This window comes from Cetorhinus maximus, chromosome 2 (genome assembly GCF_964194155.1).
Source record: "Cetorhinus maximus chromosome 2, sCetMax3.hap1.1, whole genome shotgun sequence".
NCBI classification, from domain to species: domain Eukaryota; kingdom Metazoa; phylum Chordata; class Chondrichthyes; order Lamniformes; family Cetorhinidae; genus Cetorhinus; species Cetorhinus maximus.
In genome coordinates, this window is record NC_135880.1 from 65,099,483 (window position 1) to 65,118,443 (window position 18,961).

The 18,961-nt window shown below is 44.2% G+C and overlaps 1 protein-coding gene across 1 annotated transcript in view; it reads left to right on the forward strand.

The window, feature by feature from the left end:
- Window positions 1-18,961, forward strand: part of lnpep (leucyl/cystinyl aminopeptidase) — a 140,303-nt gene that overhangs the window by 110,434 nt on the left and 10,908 nt on the right. The window contains exons 13-14 of the mRNA XM_078565686.1: window positions 6,096-6,252; window positions 6,763-6,947. Of these exons, the coding sequence (XP_078421812.1) occupies window positions 6,096-6,252; window positions 6,763-6,947 (342 nt within the window). The remainder of the gene's footprint in view (window positions 1-6,095; window positions 6,253-6,762; window positions 6,948-18,961) is intronic.

Below are 18,961 nucleotides of genomic sequence, written 5' to 3' on the forward strand. Positions count from 1 at the left end.
TCTAAACTTCCTCTGCAGCACTCTGACTTTGGGTGGCTTCTGCTTGTGTTGCACTGGAAGCTGAGGCAATGACAATCACATGCTGCCTCATTGTTGGGTCCGTAAGTGTACAAATGGAGTTGCCCTCCACTTCAACACGGGAAAGGATAGGCTCCAAGCTCAGCGCAAAGCAGTGTGAAAGTTTGGTACTGGTACCCATTCAGACTCAGGGCCTGAATTTCTAGACCATAAAATAGTATTTTTGGGAGGGAGTTTAGCAGCGATAGGATGAAAACAAGTAGTAGTTCAAAGTCAGAGCTAATAATCCAGTTGTTCAGCAGCAATGTACAGCCTTAGTATCTGCTCATTTCTGAGCTGAGCTGATCTTCAGGCTCTAGATCCAGATCCATAAACCAAGACAACATAAATCAACACAATCAACTAAACCACGTAAATCCAGACCGTCACTAGTCCTCATGATTCCAGACCGTCACAAAGTAATGTGAAATCATACCAGCACCAAGACAACATAAATCCAGGTTATCATCAAGACCATGTAAATCCAGGCTATCACTAAAACTGTGTAAATCCAGATTCTATAAATCAACATTTTTACCAATATTGTGTAAATCAATTCCCACGGTTTCCTTTTCTAGCCAGTCAGCATTTGTAAAGAGAAAAGATAATTTGGGATGCCTTGGATGTCATGATCTGATGAAGTGGGTGCATATGAAACTGCTGGAAAATGGGATTAGAATAGTTAGGTACTTGTTTCACTGGCGCAGACTCGATGGGCTGACAGGCCTTTTTCTCTGCTGTAAACCTCTATGACATGTCCCAGCTCATTCTTGCAGGCCTGCCAGTGCACCAGCATTTCAGCATACATACCCAACAACCTTCCCAGAGTCACCCTCTAAGTTTCCTACAGCAGAACTTGTTTGTGACCTCACCCTGCACCCTTTACCATTGCACTGGCTGTAGGCCACTTGTTCCCAGTGTCTCAATTATGCTAATCCTGCCTCTATGCTACCTTCTAAAATATACGCAATGACAGTATTTGAGCTGTTGACTACAAGTGTGAGATCATGAGACAGTCTTTCATCATCCTCAGTCGTCTTCCTCTTGCACTTTACACTCTTCCATGGCCAGGCTATGTGAAAGGAGAAAGGCACAAGAGTAGGAGTAGGGAAAGCAAGTGGTGCATGCTTAGACCACCTGCAGCTTGTAAATTGGAAGGGATTAGAGGATGAAAGTGTAGGGAGGGGCCCTGAGAGTCCCTTTCGGAGTCTCACTTAGGTTCAGAGCCATATTCTGGGTGTAACAGGAATGAGTGACTATGACAAGTAACGTGTTAAAACAATAATTTTATTGAATAATGATTATAATAATTTGACAATTCTAATTGATTATATATTAATGTATATATTAAAAAAATAAGTAAAAGGACATATATATATATATATACACACACACACACATTTTTTTCTAAAGCACAAAGAATAACCCCAATTTAGACTGTTCCACGACAGCACCCTAAATAGGTACATACGTTACTATCTCCTTGATACATACGTTACCAAGTTGCCGAGTAACTTCCGGGTGGGCACTATGGTCAGTCACTCCGTTTCTGGCCCTTCCTCCTGCCTCCAGTGGTGACTATTCCACTTTGACTGCAGCAGCGAGTCCTCTTTAAACCAAATTTCTGGATCCATTGCAGCCTTCCTAGGCCTGGTACAGTCCTTTCCCAAAACAAGTCTCAGTTCTTATCACTTCTTCTCACAGGCACAGCAAGGCCATGCAGGCTTCACAATATCCAATTTGCTTAAGCATCTTTTGATGGTGTCTTCCCATCTGTCATCCTTCAAGTGTTATGTCTATCAATCAGACTTCATCTTCCGATGACCATACTAGGTGACCACCATAAGGTAACTCATCGCCCTAGCCTGTCATCCAGGGGTTACTGAATGCAGTAAGAAAAAGGATAAACAAAAGACAACTTATTTTGGAATCCTAGCTTGAAAAATGGAAAACAAAGATGTAGTCTAAATACCAGCTGTGCATGGCCAGTATGAAAAAAACAAGGTCTGGGAAAACAGGTCATTACTGATTATTATTGATTAATTAATCAAAGCACAATCATAGCTGGGTTAAGACCAATTTAAGATTTAACACAAAATAACTCTAAATGTTCACTACAGGCTTAAAATCAAGAGCAAAGCAGAAATAAAATGCAAAAATACAAAATTGCAAAAGTTAATGGCTGCAGGTCTACAAAGGGGAAATGGAATGTAAGGAGGAGGATTAGGAACATAGCATCAACTTTGTTTTGAGCCTTGCTGCTGGCCATGACCACTTCAGCGATGGTGAGCACAGCCTCCTCCATGAGAGTCAGGACATGCAGCCAAACCTGTTCCCTGTAGATTAGCTGCTACTGCCTGTGGTTGGACATCACCTTGCTCATCAAGAGAGAGAGGGAGTGAGTGTGATGCTACGCATTTGGGTGGTGTGCTTGTCATAGTTGAGTAGTTGGCAGTATACGCAAGGTGTGAGATATGGATGTGAGACTTGCAGCAATGCTAAATGTGCGAGGGTGAGGTGAAGGTGAGTCCTGATTGACACAAGTTGTAGGTAGGTGATTGAAAGGTGTGTAATGCAGTGTATGAGGTTAATGTTGGGATGTAAAATTCAAAGATGAATTCATTGACCTTAACCACTCGTCATTGAACTTCTTTCGGCACTGCATCCAGTGACGTGGGGCTAGACTGCTGGGCATCAACCTGCATGGCTTTCTACCTTTCCAGAGTTTGTCTGGAGGATTTCCTGGCACCTCTTGATAGAGAACCTCTCTCCTCCTGTACACCTCCTGACCAAGGCCTCCAGTGCTGAGTCGGAGAACCACTTTCTGCCATGCAAAAAAATGCCTAGAATGGTACCAGAACTGAAAGGTTATAATTACCAAGAAAGATTGGACAGGTTGGGGCTCTTTTTGGTAGAATGAGAAGATTGAGAGGTGAGGGCATTAAAATTATGGAAGAGTTTGGTAGGCTAGATATCAAGAAGATGCTTCCAGTTGAAGGTGACACCAGCACCAATGGCTATAAACACAAGATGGTCCCTAATAAATCCAATGGGAAATTTGGGCGTTAACAGTGAAAGCTTATTTCAGTAAAGTAAAAAATACTGTTTAAAAATGAAGTTTAGGGAATCCATGGTTTTTTAAATAGAGGCAAATACAAGAAAGGCAAGAAAGTTATGTTAAACCTTTCTAAATCACTGGTTAGGTCTCGTTTGGGGAATTGTGTCCAATATTGGGCACAACAATTTAGGATGGCAAGACCTTAGGTTGGGATGTTCCCAGATTTGCACTAAGTGTGGTAGCGGGGCCTGTCCGCGATGGCAGGTTTTCACGCTGTGTCGCCCCAAACCCGCTGCATTAATTATGCACTCTCAGGAAACACACTGTTTCCATGGCGGGTGAGCTCTCATTTGCCTGCCATGCCATCACCTCGCCGCTTCATCACACCAGGCACCACATTTAAAGTACAGCTGCGCTGAATGCTTCCAGCCCAGGACTTCAGCAAAGAAGACATGGCCCCGAAAGGCAAGGAGACTGCAGCCCTCGAGGGCCTTTTGGACACTGGAGGCCCACTGTGATGTCCTGTACCCCCGCCCTGGCCGCAGGAGGGGCAGCTACATTACCACACTGGTTTGGTAGGTGATGGCAGTTGTGACCAGTGTCCATGTTGTGCAGGAGAGGTTGGCCATCCAATGCAAATAGAGGATAAATGATCTCATCTGTGCAGCCAGGATATGGCAACCATCTCATCACTCTAAACTCACACACTCAAGCCCATCACACATTCACTGGCATCCCCCTCACTGCCAGCTCAAGGGACATCACCACCCATTCGCTCACACACACCCTCACATGTCCACCTGGCGTCATCTCCTCTGGAAACTGCCTCTACAGCCCTCACCATTTTGAGGCCACTTGCACAGATCAAAATGTGCCCCCACACACACCCTGGGATACCTCCTTCCCCAGTTCAGCTCATGTCCTGCAGCCTCTTCCCTTGCCTGAGGCCACTTCTCCCCCTTCCCCAAGCAAGAACTTGCCCTGCACTGTTAAAAAGCCACCCACATATGGCTGATCTGGTAGGTGGAGGTTTACCCATGTGCCCCCCCTAAAAGTGATGTGCTGTTTGTGAAACCTGGCGCTGATGACTGCGAGTGCTGACCAAAGCAAGGTAGGCAAACAAACCTTGGAAGTCCTGAGTGAAGTGCAGCCTGCCAAGTACATGCCTTATATATGCTGTTGTGAAACATGTCAGTGTGTTTTCCTGCCGGCAGGCAGGGCTGAGTCTGGTGGGCCAGCCTTATAATGATGTGCTGATGTATTACAATGAGGTTCCTGATGGCAGGGAATGCAGCTCACCATCGGCTGGCAGAGCAGACGATTGCAAATTGGTTTCATGACGTCGTGAAACTGATTTTTGGCCCTCTCAACATATTGTCTGCTCACCCCACCGAACACACCCGACTCTGGCGGGCACAGAAAATCCCGGCCTTAGGGCGCAAAAGAAGTTTACCAGAATTATAACAGGGATGAGGAACATTATTGTGAAGACAATAGAGAAATTGGAATTAAACAAGAGGAGGTTAAGGGGAGATTTAATAGAGGTATTCAAAATTATGTGAGCTTTACATAGAGAAACTGTTTGTACTTGCAGGTAGGTCAGTAAACAAATAACATAGATTTAAGGTAATTGGCAAAAAAGCAGAGGCGAGATGAGGATGCATTTTGTTATGATTCAGAACTCACTGTCTGGAAGGCTGATCAAAGCAGATTTAGTAGTAACTTTCAAGTGGGAATTGGAGATAAACTTGAAAAGAAAAACTTGCAAGGCAACGAGGAAAGAACAAAGAGTTAGGGCTAATGGTATAGCTCTTTCAAAGAACCAGCACAGGCACAATGGACAGAATGACCTCCCTCTCTGCTCTAATTCTGTGAATGCCATTGTAGTTGTGAATAATGCTTTACATGTCTGACAGGGAACTAAGACCTCACACTCTATATTTTTATAAAATATATAGATACCCTCATGGCTAACTTCTAAAAATTTTTTAAAACTGGGCAAAGACTTTAAAATGGCTGAAGCCATGTCTAGCTGTGACTTTCAAACAAAAAGAAATTTCTGGCAGCATCAGGGAAGCTGACACCTTATTATCTCAAAAGAAATGCTAATGACTTGTGGACCTGACCACTGGAGTCTACTGGCCTGCTAGGACAAAGGACGCTGCAACTTCCTTTCAAATTCTTAATGGTTGGAACATTAACAATCTCAGGAACCCAGACAAAGGAATATGCACCCTTTGTCAAAGTAGAGAGGTGGGAATCATGTGACATAATCCCCCCTAGCTGGGAGAACTAGTTATACTGTCTTGCTGGACTGCAAAGCAGCCTGCCATCTCCCATCTACTGAGCAGCAGCACAGAAAAAAGGCTCTGTCCAGGTTTGGATGCCTGTCCCCCACCTACACAGTTTCTACTAGAACTTCTGTGCCAGTGCCTACAAGACTAATTCATACCTGCGTGCCTATCTCATCATGGAAGTCATCTCTACTGGAAAAGGGAATTATCTAACATCAGCTTTCAGCCTGTCGACCTCTGTGAAGGAATACATTATTGGACTTCGATTCTGGACTCACGTGAAACAATAATTCTTTATTCTGTGGTCTATGCCCCATAACTCTTTCTCTATCCCCCTCTTTTATTGTATGACTGAAAACGAGGTTACGTTGCGACCCTCCTGTCATGTTTGAGTGTCTGCAAATAAACTAACCCTCTGAGTTTACCCTATCTCGAGTTTGCTGTGGGGTTATTAATAGAAATTGTTTAACACCAAAACCTAGGGGTTGGGTCTTATGTAACTGCTTATAAAGGGCGAAATCCAAATCAAAAGACCTTTCTGTTTACGGATGGGTGGTGAGAGGAGAAATCAGTGCTGTTTAAATTAAACTCCCTTCTGTCCGTAACAATGCCACATTTCCATTTAAAAATATATGCCTGAATTCCAGAGTGATTTGAACTAAAGTGTTTTTTCTCATCACCCTTAGTGCAGGGAAAATCTCGGTGAGACAGGCATTGTCCATGACCAAGTACATGAAGAATGAAAGCAGTACTGCTCCGATAACCGAAGCATTGTTTCAGCTCGGCCGTATCTACTGGCTTGTACAAAAGAGGGGATTGCTGCAACTTGCTGGTCGGATGAAGGTAATTGTTATTTTTATCCTTAGTGCCTCAAAGTTATTTGGAGCAATATTGCAACATTTTTGTGTAGCTATTGAATTCCACCTGCCACATACTGTAGCTCCATAGATCGTAAGTGAAGAACAATGAAGACAACTTCAATGAAAACAATAAGAAAACTTAAATGTGGAAAAATACAAAATATGCCTTTATTGTTTTTCTCAACTTTGTCATTAGGTGTAATGCTGTTTATACTAACTTGTTCCTTTTAGAACACACAAGTTGGGTGTAGCCAATGTTTTGTCTTAATCCCACTTTACCAACAACACTTCTTCATATGAAATTTTTCTGAAGGCTCTTCCAGTGTTGGAGGGGCTTTATATTTATCTGTATAGTACATTACAGGCCTCGATTTGTTCAGGAAATTGGTATTGTTGTGGAATATAACTACATTGTGGAATGTGATCATTGCAATTGATGGAATTGGAATAACTTTTGTTTGTCCTATTCAAACTGTACATATGTGTATTGCAGAAATATATCTTTGATATTTTTGGAGATCTGATTAATAATCAGACTTGGAGTAACAATGGATCACTGTCTGAAAGGCAACTACGTTCCACCCTTCTTGATGTTGCTTGTGGTTACAACCATGATAACTGTGTCCAGACTGCACAAAAATTGTTTACTGAGTGGAAGCAAACCAAAAACTTGAGCGTGTAAGTAGTGAAGCTGACATTTTCTTGTTGTTTTGCCTTTTTGGGTATGATTTATTCATACAATTGTGACATATTACTGATTATGTAAAAAAACAATTTCCACTGAATAATATCACCAGAGTGCATGTAGCTTAGCTATATTTCAATGTGCAATTCAAGAGGAGAGATGAAGAGAAAAAACTTGCATTAATATGGGATGTTGCACAACTTCAGGACATCCCAAATTGCTTTATAGCCAATGAAGTATTTTTGAAGTGTAACCATTGTATTGTAATATAGGGAAGTACAGAGGGAATTTGTAGGCTATAATAATTCACCCTGCTCTGCAACCACGTCCCCAGTGCTTCCACTACCCCAGGTTATCTCAGACAATCACCTATATTGGGCCATTTGCCATTACTATAGGCATCAGTTACAAAGAAGCTGCTTAAACCATATTAAGCCTGCTATTTACGGAGGTTAAAATGTTGATTACCTGTCCTTAAATACTAACCCTTCCATGGCCTCTAGAACTCTTAGCACTGCTGCAAGCCCTTCTTGTTGGCTTACACCTTTCAAATTTTGGAAAGAAGCCCATTAAATAAGTGTAATAAAGAATTGTGATGACACTTCCAAACTCTGTTTTCAAATGAGAGCGCGCAGCCAGCCCTTTAACTCGTCCTCCGAGAGACAGCTGATGGTTCCTGAAATTTAATCACGGCAAAGCTGATAGATGCATCAGTTATCAGTTAATATAATTAAGATTCTAACTCATTTGAATTGCTTCCCTTGAAATTAGTGTTTTGGTATTAACGAGGTTCTGTTTTAAATTGGGGTTATTCAATGCAGCCAGATGGAGAAGCCTTTGGGATGGATTTTCATGGAGTTGAGGAGACTCTGTAGATGGTTCAAATTTCAGGTGAGACTGGGATCCAGAAATCAGCCCCCATTCTCAGCATTTCCGACATTGAAAGATGGTGAAAGGAGGTGGGCATGAAGTGCACATGTGGCATTTATGAATCAGCCAGGCCAATTAAAGAGATAGGAGAGAACAGGAAGTCATCATTGTCAAAAGGTGCCAAAATCAGTGTGTGTGTTCCACCTCTTGGCACTGGAGAGGTGAACAGCTCTGAAGGCTTGAGGTAAAGAATTTTAAGCCTGATACATAGCTGTGTGAGGTATCAGATTTAAAGTTGAACTTGTCCCTGAGGTAAAGTTTGCTGTTTGAGCTCGGGGAAGGGGACGGTTCGGGCGGCTGAAAAAGAACAAGGGCACATCTCTGTGGGGTCCTCTTCATCATTCCTCACCTCATGAACCAAGAGGACGACATTTTAGACTGCCAGTCTTGCTGGGTGTGCAGAGCATTGTCCGCAAAGGAAGGAACATTGAAGAAATGGACACAGGATCCCCACACATGCGTCATGTAGAAGAGAGGCAGAGGCAACAGAGTACAGCTAGAGCCATGGTACACAGGCATGAGGTGGCACAGTCCCCAGTCAGAACAGCAAGAAGGAGGAGGGTGAGATATTACCCTGAGCGAAGGGTATAATTCCCTCAACGTGATCATAAGGCAGTGCAGGCAAAGGCTTAGAATGTCTCGGAAAATGGTCAGAGAAACCTGTGCCATTTCGGAGGTAGAACTCATGCCTTGAACGACAGGTGCCCACGCCCTGCCAATTGCAGTGAAAGTTACCATGGCCTTCAACTTTTATGCAGCCAGACCCTTCCAGGGCTCCCCAGCAGACACTGCAGCATCTCACAATCAACTGCCCACAGATGCATAACATCAGTGACTGATGCCCTTTTTGCTAGGGTTGGGGAGCACATTAATTTTCCAACATTTGGAGTCTCAGAGCCAAAGAGCAATGGCTGGCTTTCCATAAGTGCAAGGTGTGCTAGATTGCTCACACATATCGCCATCAAAGCACCATCACAGGATGTGCACAGATATATGAATAGAAAGTCTTTTCATTCCAACGTGCAGCTTGTGTGTGATCACAATCAGGTTTCCGCATTATTCCCTGGAAGCTGCTATGACCCCCTCATCCTGAGGGAATCAAACCTGTTGCACCTTGAGCCTGGACCCCAGGTCCATGGCTGGCTACTGGACGGCAAAGGTTACCCATTGAGGAGGTGGCCTGCTGCATGCGCATAACAGGTATACATATGCAAAATCCAGAGCCCGGTGAAGTAGATCGCTCATCGAAGGAAGAAGAGGTGCAGCTATCTGCCTCAGATGAGTATGTAATGGAGGAGGATGAGCAGGAGGGTGAGGGGGACAATAAGGGAAATGATGAGAGGTATGTCTGGCTCAGCACGTGACGCCACAGTAAACAGGAGGACCTAATGCAAAGGTGCTTCTGCCAAGCAGCATTGAGGATATAATCTTTAGAATGATCGACTTAAATGGAGTTGGTGTATTTGGTGACCACTTTCGTGCCTTCGGAGAGGGTGTGTTTGGCCAGTTCCCCTGGCAACATGAGGCGGATGGCGCTCTGGATCTCCCAGGCCGAGATGGTGTGGTGCTTGTTGTAGTGAATGAGGTGCAAAGCCTCGGAGGTGCTGCGCTTGAAAATGTCGCCAACGAAGGAATTCGTAACATTGTGCCTTGGACAAGATCCTCGTGGAAGGGTGGACCTGGGTCAGCGCCCTGTATACATAAGTGGAATAGCTCTGCTTGCAAGGTTTCCTCTGCTTCTTGGTGACTTTAGTCAGTGACTGATTTGACGCACTGTCCTTCGCCGCAGCCGCCACCTCAGGCATTCCACTCGACTTGGCCATCGCTAGATGGGTGCCTTTGATATCATTGCTGCTCGCAATCTTCCCAGGGATGCCCATTCCACCACAAGAGAAAATCTAAAATTGTCCTTGAGACTCTCTGGCATCATAATGGAGAAAATCTTCAACTTCATAAGTCAACATCCAGCTATCCTGAGGGACTGACCTTGAGATGCCTTGTGACTGGAGGGGCCTGCAAGTGTTTTTTGGAGGCCGTTAAATAGACAGACGGTGAGGACGTCACCTAGTTGATAACCGAGGCCTAGCTGGTAATGTGAAGTGTGTTCCTCTGCAGTGCAGTTGAGACTCAGGACATGCAGAAATCATGGGTGCAACAACAGAAACACTGCACTTGAGACTGGGCAGCATGAAGTAACCTATTGCCATGCAAGTGCCAGACAATAGCCATCTCGAACATGAGAGGACCTAATCATCTGCTCTTGATGTTCAATGGCATTACCATTGCTGAATTCCCCACTAACAACATTGTAGGGGTTGTCATTGATCAGAAACTGAACTGGACCAGCCACATCAGTAATGTGGCTACAAGAGCAGGTCAGAGGCTGGAATTCTGAGCAGAGTAACTTAGCCCCGACTCCCCAAAGCCCGTTCACCATCTACAAGGCACAAGTCAGAAGTGTGATGGAATACCCTCCACTCGCCTGGATGAATGCAGCTCCAACAACATTCTAAGCTCAACACCATCCAGGACAAAGTGGCCCATTTGATTGGCATCACATTTTGCACCTTAAACATTCTTTCCCTCCACCATTGACGCACAGTGGCAGCAGTGTGCACCATCTACAAGATGCATGGCAACAACTCACCAAGGCTCCTTTAACACCATCCTCCAAACCCATGATCTCTACCACCTTGAAGGACCAGGGTAGTAGATACATGGGAACACCACCACCTGCAGGTTCCCCTCCAAGCCCCACATCATCCTGACTTGGAGCTATATAGCCATTCCTTCATTGTCGCTGGGTCAAAGTCCTGGAACTCACTTCCTAAGAACACTGTGAATGTATCTACACCATATGGACTGCAACAGTTCAAGATGATGCATGACCACCACCTTCTCAAGGGCAATTAGGGATGGGCAGTAAGTGCTGACCTGGCCAGTGGCGCCTTGGTTAACTGCTTAACAAGCAATGCATGTTTCACTGAGCACCCAACTTGACTGTGGTGGACATGCCTGGCTTTACCCTTCACAACTGTCAGGTGACTAAAGAGTGGACGCTTGGCTGCAATCTTCAGTGACACTGGTAAGATTGTGCATTTGTATGTTTACCCAGTTATTGTATGCACCACTTTGCAAGAATAGACCAATACATACATCTTTTTTATATAGTGTTTTTACAGAAAATGAAAAAGGTGTACTTAACAAATGTGAGATATAATACCATGTGAACCCATCACTGATCGAAACACCTGGTGTATTTTGAGCTCGAACACTCCTATGTGGTTGCCCCACCCCCCAGATGTTAGTAAACACTCTGTCAACCAATCTCTTTGAAACTGTCTCTCTCTCTCTCACAAGGGGTTCCAGTCTTCACCTTCGAAGATCTCCCCTGTGAATTCTCACCAAACGCCATTCCAACTCGGACGGCCTTAATAATGGCCCTCCTCGCAGGGTTTCAATCTCATCTCCTGAGATTCCATTCCCCTGGATTCCTGAGTCTGCACTCCAGCACCAACTCGCAAGCAGAATACTACTGCTCCAAAGGGTTATCTTCACATCCATGCAGCACAGAGTCACCAACCTTCTGCTGCCTCCTTGAATCTTCAGGGCTTCTCCCGAGCCTCCATTATTTAAAGTCTGCCAGCTGCAGCCCCTTTTTCTGCTTGGAGCTGCTTTCTCTGCTCCTCTTTTTTTCTTCTTAACTGGGACTTTCTCCTGTTTCTGTCTCACTCCTTTGGCCTTGGGACCTTTTGGGAAATGTACGCTCTCTGTAGTTCATTGTCCCAGTGTCCAGTCTCTCCTGGCAGCTGTCTTCAAAACAACTGAACTCAAAACTGCTGTTTCTTTAGTTTCTGTGTGTGTGGGTGAGGCCTGCCTCTCTGGAACCCTGTTGCTAGGCAATACAGTTTTTTTTCTACTGTTGTGTTTGCTTAACTTAGAGTCGTAAAACTTATTAGAAATGCAGGCACTTTTTAAAGTGAAACTAAAACTCAACTTGACTTTTTCTTCCCACACAAATACAGATCAAACTTAAACTTTAAAGCTAAAACTCATTCCCAACACCCACAAATACAAATATAACTTATTAAACTGCCTCTTCCTCAAATGGCAGCTGTTAGGAAATAGAGAGTTCCAAAGACTCACTGCCTTTTGAAAGAAAAAAATTCTCCTTATCACTGTCTTAAATGGGCGAACCCATATTTTTAAACAATGACCAGCCCTTGAGGTGCCATGTTCATTTTGCTTGCTGTACAGTGCTGTCACCTGCTGTAGCTGCAAAGATGCTGTCATCTATATTGCTGGGTTTGATTAATCTTTGCAAATAGTGGATATGTGAAATTTCTCAACTCCCACGACTCACCTCGAGGATGAAAATTCAGCCCCTTGTGTATGACTAGTGCAACTAGTTGGTTTTTCTCTGCATTTGTTGCTGACTTTACCGAGGTTTGGTGCTCTCTCATACAGTCACTGTACAGGTGTTGCATGTGCCAAGAACACCGGCCCCATACTGGTCAGAAACTTCAGTAAGCAATCCAAATCTATTCGATTACAGCTTTGTTACAAATGATAACTTTAAACAAGAGATTTGAATTCACATTAACCAACTTAAAGGAACTGCATGGCAAGATTTCAAATTTTAAGGCTTTTACTATAGCAAACCAACTAAAAGCAACATGGACTAAACATTCCCTAGCAAGCAACTAATACTCTAATCTACAGAAGATGCTCCCCCTTAACTTTTTAACACAACCAAAAACTCACCGCCACAGCCATACTTCACTGCTTGCTCTCCATGGAGCTGCAATTTTTACAGGAACCAGTCCAACATCACTCCCAGCTTCCAACACATTCATTTCTCCCCATTGCGCCGAGTTATGCTGTCAAGTGACCATCCAAAGGTGCTTCCTGAGTTTCCAGAAAAGTTCTGAACCAACTGTCAGCATTCAGGCCCACTCCAGCAATTCTTTCTCCCCTGGCCACAAAGATAAATCTTCCGGATTCCTTAGATTGCTACAGGATACAACTCTTCAATCAGAGACCATCTTCCCTCCAGCATGCTATGTGGTAGTCCACAGAAAGGCTATGCTTTTATTTTTCCTGGCCACAGTAACCTCAGTTTTTTTGTCTATCTGAGTCACCTCTCCCTCCCTATCTTTCTTTTTCTGTCCAAAGTCTCAGAGACAGAAAGTCTACCCACAGTCAGCCCCTGCTGTTTACTATTGTTACAGGTGTGAATGTTTTGCACCTTGCTCTGAAGCGCTCTTGACTTGCCACCCCCCACCCCATGGTAACCAAGTCACCTGCCCTGCTGCCAGGCAGAATGCATGAGGTTACCCGACTCTCTTCTTTACCTCGTTTTACCATAATTAAAATGATGATTTGAAACATAACAAGCTTATAAACTTTGCAGCTTGTTGACTGAGATTTAAGCCAGTTTTCTTGTATGAAGTTTGTTGTCACCAATGTGAAGTTTAAGCAATGAACATTCACTTGACATCAAGCATTTAGCAGTAAAATCTTGATTGAAAATCCTATTTTGCTACGTGCTTTGTCTGAATTCTCTTTGAAGCTTGTGGTGTGAGGTTTGAGGGTGACAGTGACATTCTGCCTGATTTGATGAGTATGTAGACAGACCTTGAAAAGTTAATTAAATCCTCATGACTGTTCTCTGATTATTAGAAGAGCATCCTCATAGTAGCTGGCCTGGCTGGCTTACAATTGCCTTGGATACAATGACAGTTGTGTTGTATCTGTCTTTAAGGGCTAAATTAAATACTTGAACTCTGAATTGTACAATTGAATATTATGACGGAGAGATTTAGGATGGTTACAGCACAGGAGGCCATTCAGCCTGTCATGTCCATGCTGGCTGTCTGCAACATGTCACATACATGGGATATCCTGGAATTCGCTCCCTAACAGCACTGTAGGTGTACCTACACCACATGGACTGCAGCGGTTCAAGGAGGCAGCTCACCACCACACCCTAAGGGTGATTAGGGATTGGCAATAAATGCTGACTTTGTCAGTGACACATGCATTCCAGGAACAAATTTCAACAAATCTACTTTTGATTATTTTTATGCTTATCTTAAATTATGTCCATTAAACCATGTCTCCATTGGTCAACAAGGGAGTTAACAATCTGTCACTTTTTGCTTAATCAGGCCGTTCATAATCATGTCAGCCTCTCTCAGGCCAATCTTAATTCTTCACATCTGTGCTGAAAAAAGAAATCAACTTTTCAAGTACTACTTAACTGCAACCTCTCAAGCCTTGTAATATATTATAATGAGCTGTTTATGCCAACTCATGCATTGTTTTTATATCCTTCCCATTGTCGGGTGCCCAAAGCTACATAATGCCCTAATTATGACTTATCTATGCTCTTGCACGAGTTCAATATTAACCTCCTTGATGAGCTGACTTGAGTTGGTCCAAGTCGAGTGGAATGCCTGAGGTGGCGGCTACGGCTAAGGGCAGTGCATCCCGCAAGGTGTCAAAGCAGTCGCTGACTAAAGTCACCAAGAAGCTGCCCAAGAAGTGGAGGAAATCTCGCAAGCAGAGCTATTCCACTCACATGTACAGGATGCTGACCCAGCTCCACCCTTCCATCGGGATCTCATCCAAGGCCATGAGTGTTATGAATTCCTTCATTGTCGACATTTTTGAGCACATTGCCTCCGAGGCTTCGCACCTCATTCACTACAACAAGTACCATACCATCTCAGCCAGGGAGATCCAGAGTGCCGTCCACCTCATACTGCCAGGGGAAAGGCCAAACACTCCCTCTCCGAAGACATGAAAACAATGACTTCAAAATTCTGCCCCAAGAGCACCGCTTCTGGCAGAGTGACTAGGTCCTGAAGGACTTGCCTGCCAGATTGGGCCTGCAGCAGGTGACGAGGGTACCAATAAGAGGGAAAAACCTAATTTATCTTGCCCTCACCGTTCTATTTGTTGCAGATGCATCTGTCTGTGACAGTATTGGTAGGAGTGACCACTGCACAGTCATAGGGACGTGGGAGCAGGAGTAGACCATTCAGTCCATCGAGCCTGATCTGCCATTCAGTACAATCATGGTTGACATCCACTTCAATGCCTTTTTGCCCATACGATCCCCGTATCCTTGTGGGGTCGCAGTCTCACCTTCACATTGAGTATATCATCCATCATGTTGTGTGGCGTTACCATGACGATAACTGGGATAGATTTGGAACAGAGCTAGCAGGTTGTCTGGGCATCCACGAGGCACCGTGGGCCATTAGCAGGAGCAGAATTCGATTCTACCACAACCTGTAACCTCATGGCCGAGCATATCCCTCACTTTTTCATTTCCATCAAGCCAGGGGAACAACACTAGTTCAATCAGAGTGTAGGAAGCCTTGCCAGGAGTGGTAGCAGACATACCTAAAAATGATATGACAACCTGGTGAAGCTACAATATGAGACTACATGCATGCTAAACAGCAGAAGCAGCATGCTATTGACAGAGCCAAATGATCCTACAATCAATGGATCAGATCAAAGATCTGCAGCCCTGCCTTACTCAGTTATGAACAGTGGCAGACAATTAAATAAATAATTGGAGAAGAAGGCTCTACAAATATCCCCATCTTCAATGATGGGGGAGCTCAGCACATTAGTGTAAAAGATGAGGCTGAAGCATTTACAACCAAGCTGTTCCAGTGCAGCCAAAACACTGGAATCTATCCAGCAATGTGGAAAACTACCCAGGTCCTATCCAGAAAAAACAGGCCAAACCCAATCTGGCCAATTACCACCCCATCAGTTACTCTCAATCATCAGTAAAGTGATGTAATTAGTGCTGTCTAGCTGCTGTTACTCAACAGTAATGTGCTTACCAACACTCAGTTTGTGTTCGCCAAGGCTGCTCAGCCCCTGACCTAATTAAAGCCTTCGTTCAAACATGGATAAAAGAGCTGAATTCTCAAGGTGAGATGAGAGTGACTGTCCTTGATATCAAGGCAGCATTTGACTAAGTGTGTCACCAAAGAGCTCAAGCAAAATTGAAATCATTGTTAATCAGAGGCAAACTCTCCACTGGTTGGAGTCATACCTAGCACAAAGGAAGGTGGTTGTGGTTGTCAGAGGTCAATCCTCTCAGCCCCAAGACATCACTTCAGGAGTTCCTGAGGGTAGTGTCCTAGGCCTAACAATCTTCAGCTGCTTTATGAATGACCTTCCCGCCACCACCCCACTTTCATAAGGTCAGAAGTAGAGATGTTTGCTGATGATTGCACAGTATTCAGTACCATTCTCAATTTCTCCAGATACTGAAGTGGTCCATTCATCCATGTAGCAAGACCTGGACAACATTCAGGCTTGGGCTATTAAATGTCAAGTAATATTCGTGCCAGGCAATGACCATCTCCTAACAAGAAAGAATCAAACCACCTGCCCTTGATGTTCAACAAAATTGCCATCACTGAATCCCCTGCCATCAACTGAGAGTCACTGTAGACCAGAAATGTAACTGTTGCAGCCATAAAAAGTATTCTGGCTACAAAAGCAGGTCAGAGGTTGCGTATCCTGCAGCAAGTAACTCATCTCCTGACTCCTCAAAGCTTATCCATCAACTGCAAGGCATAAATCAGGGGTTTGATGGAATAGTCTCCACTTGAATGAATGAATGCAGCTCGAACTGTCACTGAGTCAAAACCCTGTAGCTTCCTTCCTACCAGCACTGTGGATGTACCTACACAACATGGACTGAAGCGGTTCAAGAAGGTGACTCACCACCACCTTTTCAAAGGCAATTAGCGAATAGCAATAAATGCTGGCTGTGACAGGGATATCCTCATCCTATAACAAATAAAAGAAAATAGTTTATATTACAGAAGCCACTCTACACTTCTCACTGTTAAATCTCCCACCAACACTAAATTCCTACATTTAACTCTCTTGCAACTATGTGCCACACAGTGTTGCTGCATTGCTGATTGCCCTCAAACAGTCAGAGAGAAATAGAAGAGCAGATCTGTAAGCAAATTTCAGAGAAGTGTAAAAATAATAGGGTAGTAATAGTGGGGATTTCAACTTCCCCAACATTAACTGGGTTAGTCATAGTGTAATAGGCTTAGAGGGAGCAGAATTATTAAAATGCATCCAGGAGAACTTTGTAAGCCAGTACGTAGAAGGTCCTACAAGAGAGGGGGGGCGGTCCTGGACTTAATTTTAGGGAATGAAGCCAGGCAAGTGGTAGAGGTATCAGTGGGGGAGTATTTTGCAGATAGTGATCATAACTCTGTTAGATTCAAGGTTGTTATGGAAAAGGACAAGGATGGGCCAGAAATCAGAGTTCTAAATTGGGGGAAGCCTGATTTTAATAAGATCAGGTATGATTTGGCCAGAGTGGACTGGGAGCAGCTACTTTTAGGCAAATCTGCATCAGAGCAGTGGGACTCATTCAAGAAGGAAATAGGGAGAGTACAGGGCCAACATATTCCAGTAAAGACAAAGGATGGGACCAACAAATCCAGGGAACCCTGGATGTCGAGGGATATGCAGGATTGGATAAAGAGAAAAAGGGAGGCTTATGGCAGATACCGAGGGCTCAAAACAGCGGAAACCCTAGTGGAATATAGAATATGATGGGGGGAAACTTAAAAAGGAAATTAGGGGAGCATAAAGGGGGCATGAAAAAACATTGACAGGTAAAATAAAGGAAAATCCAAAGTTATTTTACAAGTACATTAAGAGTAAGAGGATAACTAAGGAAAGAGTAGGGTCCATTAAGGACCATAATGGTAATTTGTATGTAGAGCCAGAAGACGTCGGTAGGGTTCTAAATAAATACTTTGTGTCAGCGTTCACAAGTGAGAGGGATGACATGGGTATGGAAATCAGGCAGAAGGACTGTGATATAATTGAAGAAATTAGCGTAGAAAGGGAGGAGGTTCTAAGTGGTCTGGCAGACTTAAAAGTAGATAAATCTCCAGGCCCGGATGAAATGTATCTCAGGCTGTTGAGTGAGTCAAGGGAGGAGGTAGCAGGGGCACTGGCAATAATTTTCAATACCTCTCTGGCCACAGGAGAGGTGCCAGGGGACTGGTGGACAGCCAATGTGGTACCGTTATTCAAGAAGGAAGGAAGGAAGGGATAAACCAGGGAACTACAGACCAATCAATCTAACCTCAGTGGTGGGGAAACTATTGGAAACAATTTTGAGGGACTGAATTAATCTACACTTGGAGAGTTAGGGATTAATCAATGACAGCCAACATGATTTTGTTAAGGGGAGGTCATGTCTGACCAATTTGATTGAATTTTCGAAGAGGTGACCAGGTGTGTAGATGAGGGAAATGCATTTGACGTAGTCTACTTGGACTTCAGCAAGGCTTTTGATAAGGTCCTGCATGGGAGACTGATAACGAAGGTAAGAGCCCATCAGATCCAAGGCAATTTGGCAAATTGGATCCAGAATTGGCTGAGTGGCAGGAAGCAGAGGGTAATGGTCGAGGGGTGTTTTTGTGACTGGATGCATATGTCCATTGGGGCTCCACAGGGGTTGGTGTTAGGTCCCTTGCTGTTTGTGGTATATATAAGCGATTTAGACTTGAATGCAGGTTGATCAGTAAGTTTGCGGATGACACGAAAATTGGTGGGGTGGTAAATAGTGAGGAGGATAGCCTTAGATTAAAGGAGGATATAGACGGGCTGGTCAGATGGGCCGATCAGTGGCAAATGGAATTTAATCCGGATAAGTGTGAGGTGATGCACTTGGGCAGGACAAACAAGGCACGGGAATACACGATGAATGGTAGGACCCTGGGAATACCAAGGATCAGAGGGACCTTGGTGTGCATGCCCACTGGCCTCTTAAGGTAGCGGGACAGGTAGATGAGGTGGTTAAGAAGGCATATGGGATACTTACCTTTATTAACCGAGGCATAGAATATAAGAGCAGGGAGGTTATGCTGGAACTGTATAAAATGCTGGTTAGGCCACAGCTAGAGTATTGTTTGCAGTTCTGGAATCCGCATTATAGGAAGGATGTGATTGCACTAGAGAGAGTGCAGAGGATATTTACCAGGATGTTGCCTGGGCTGGA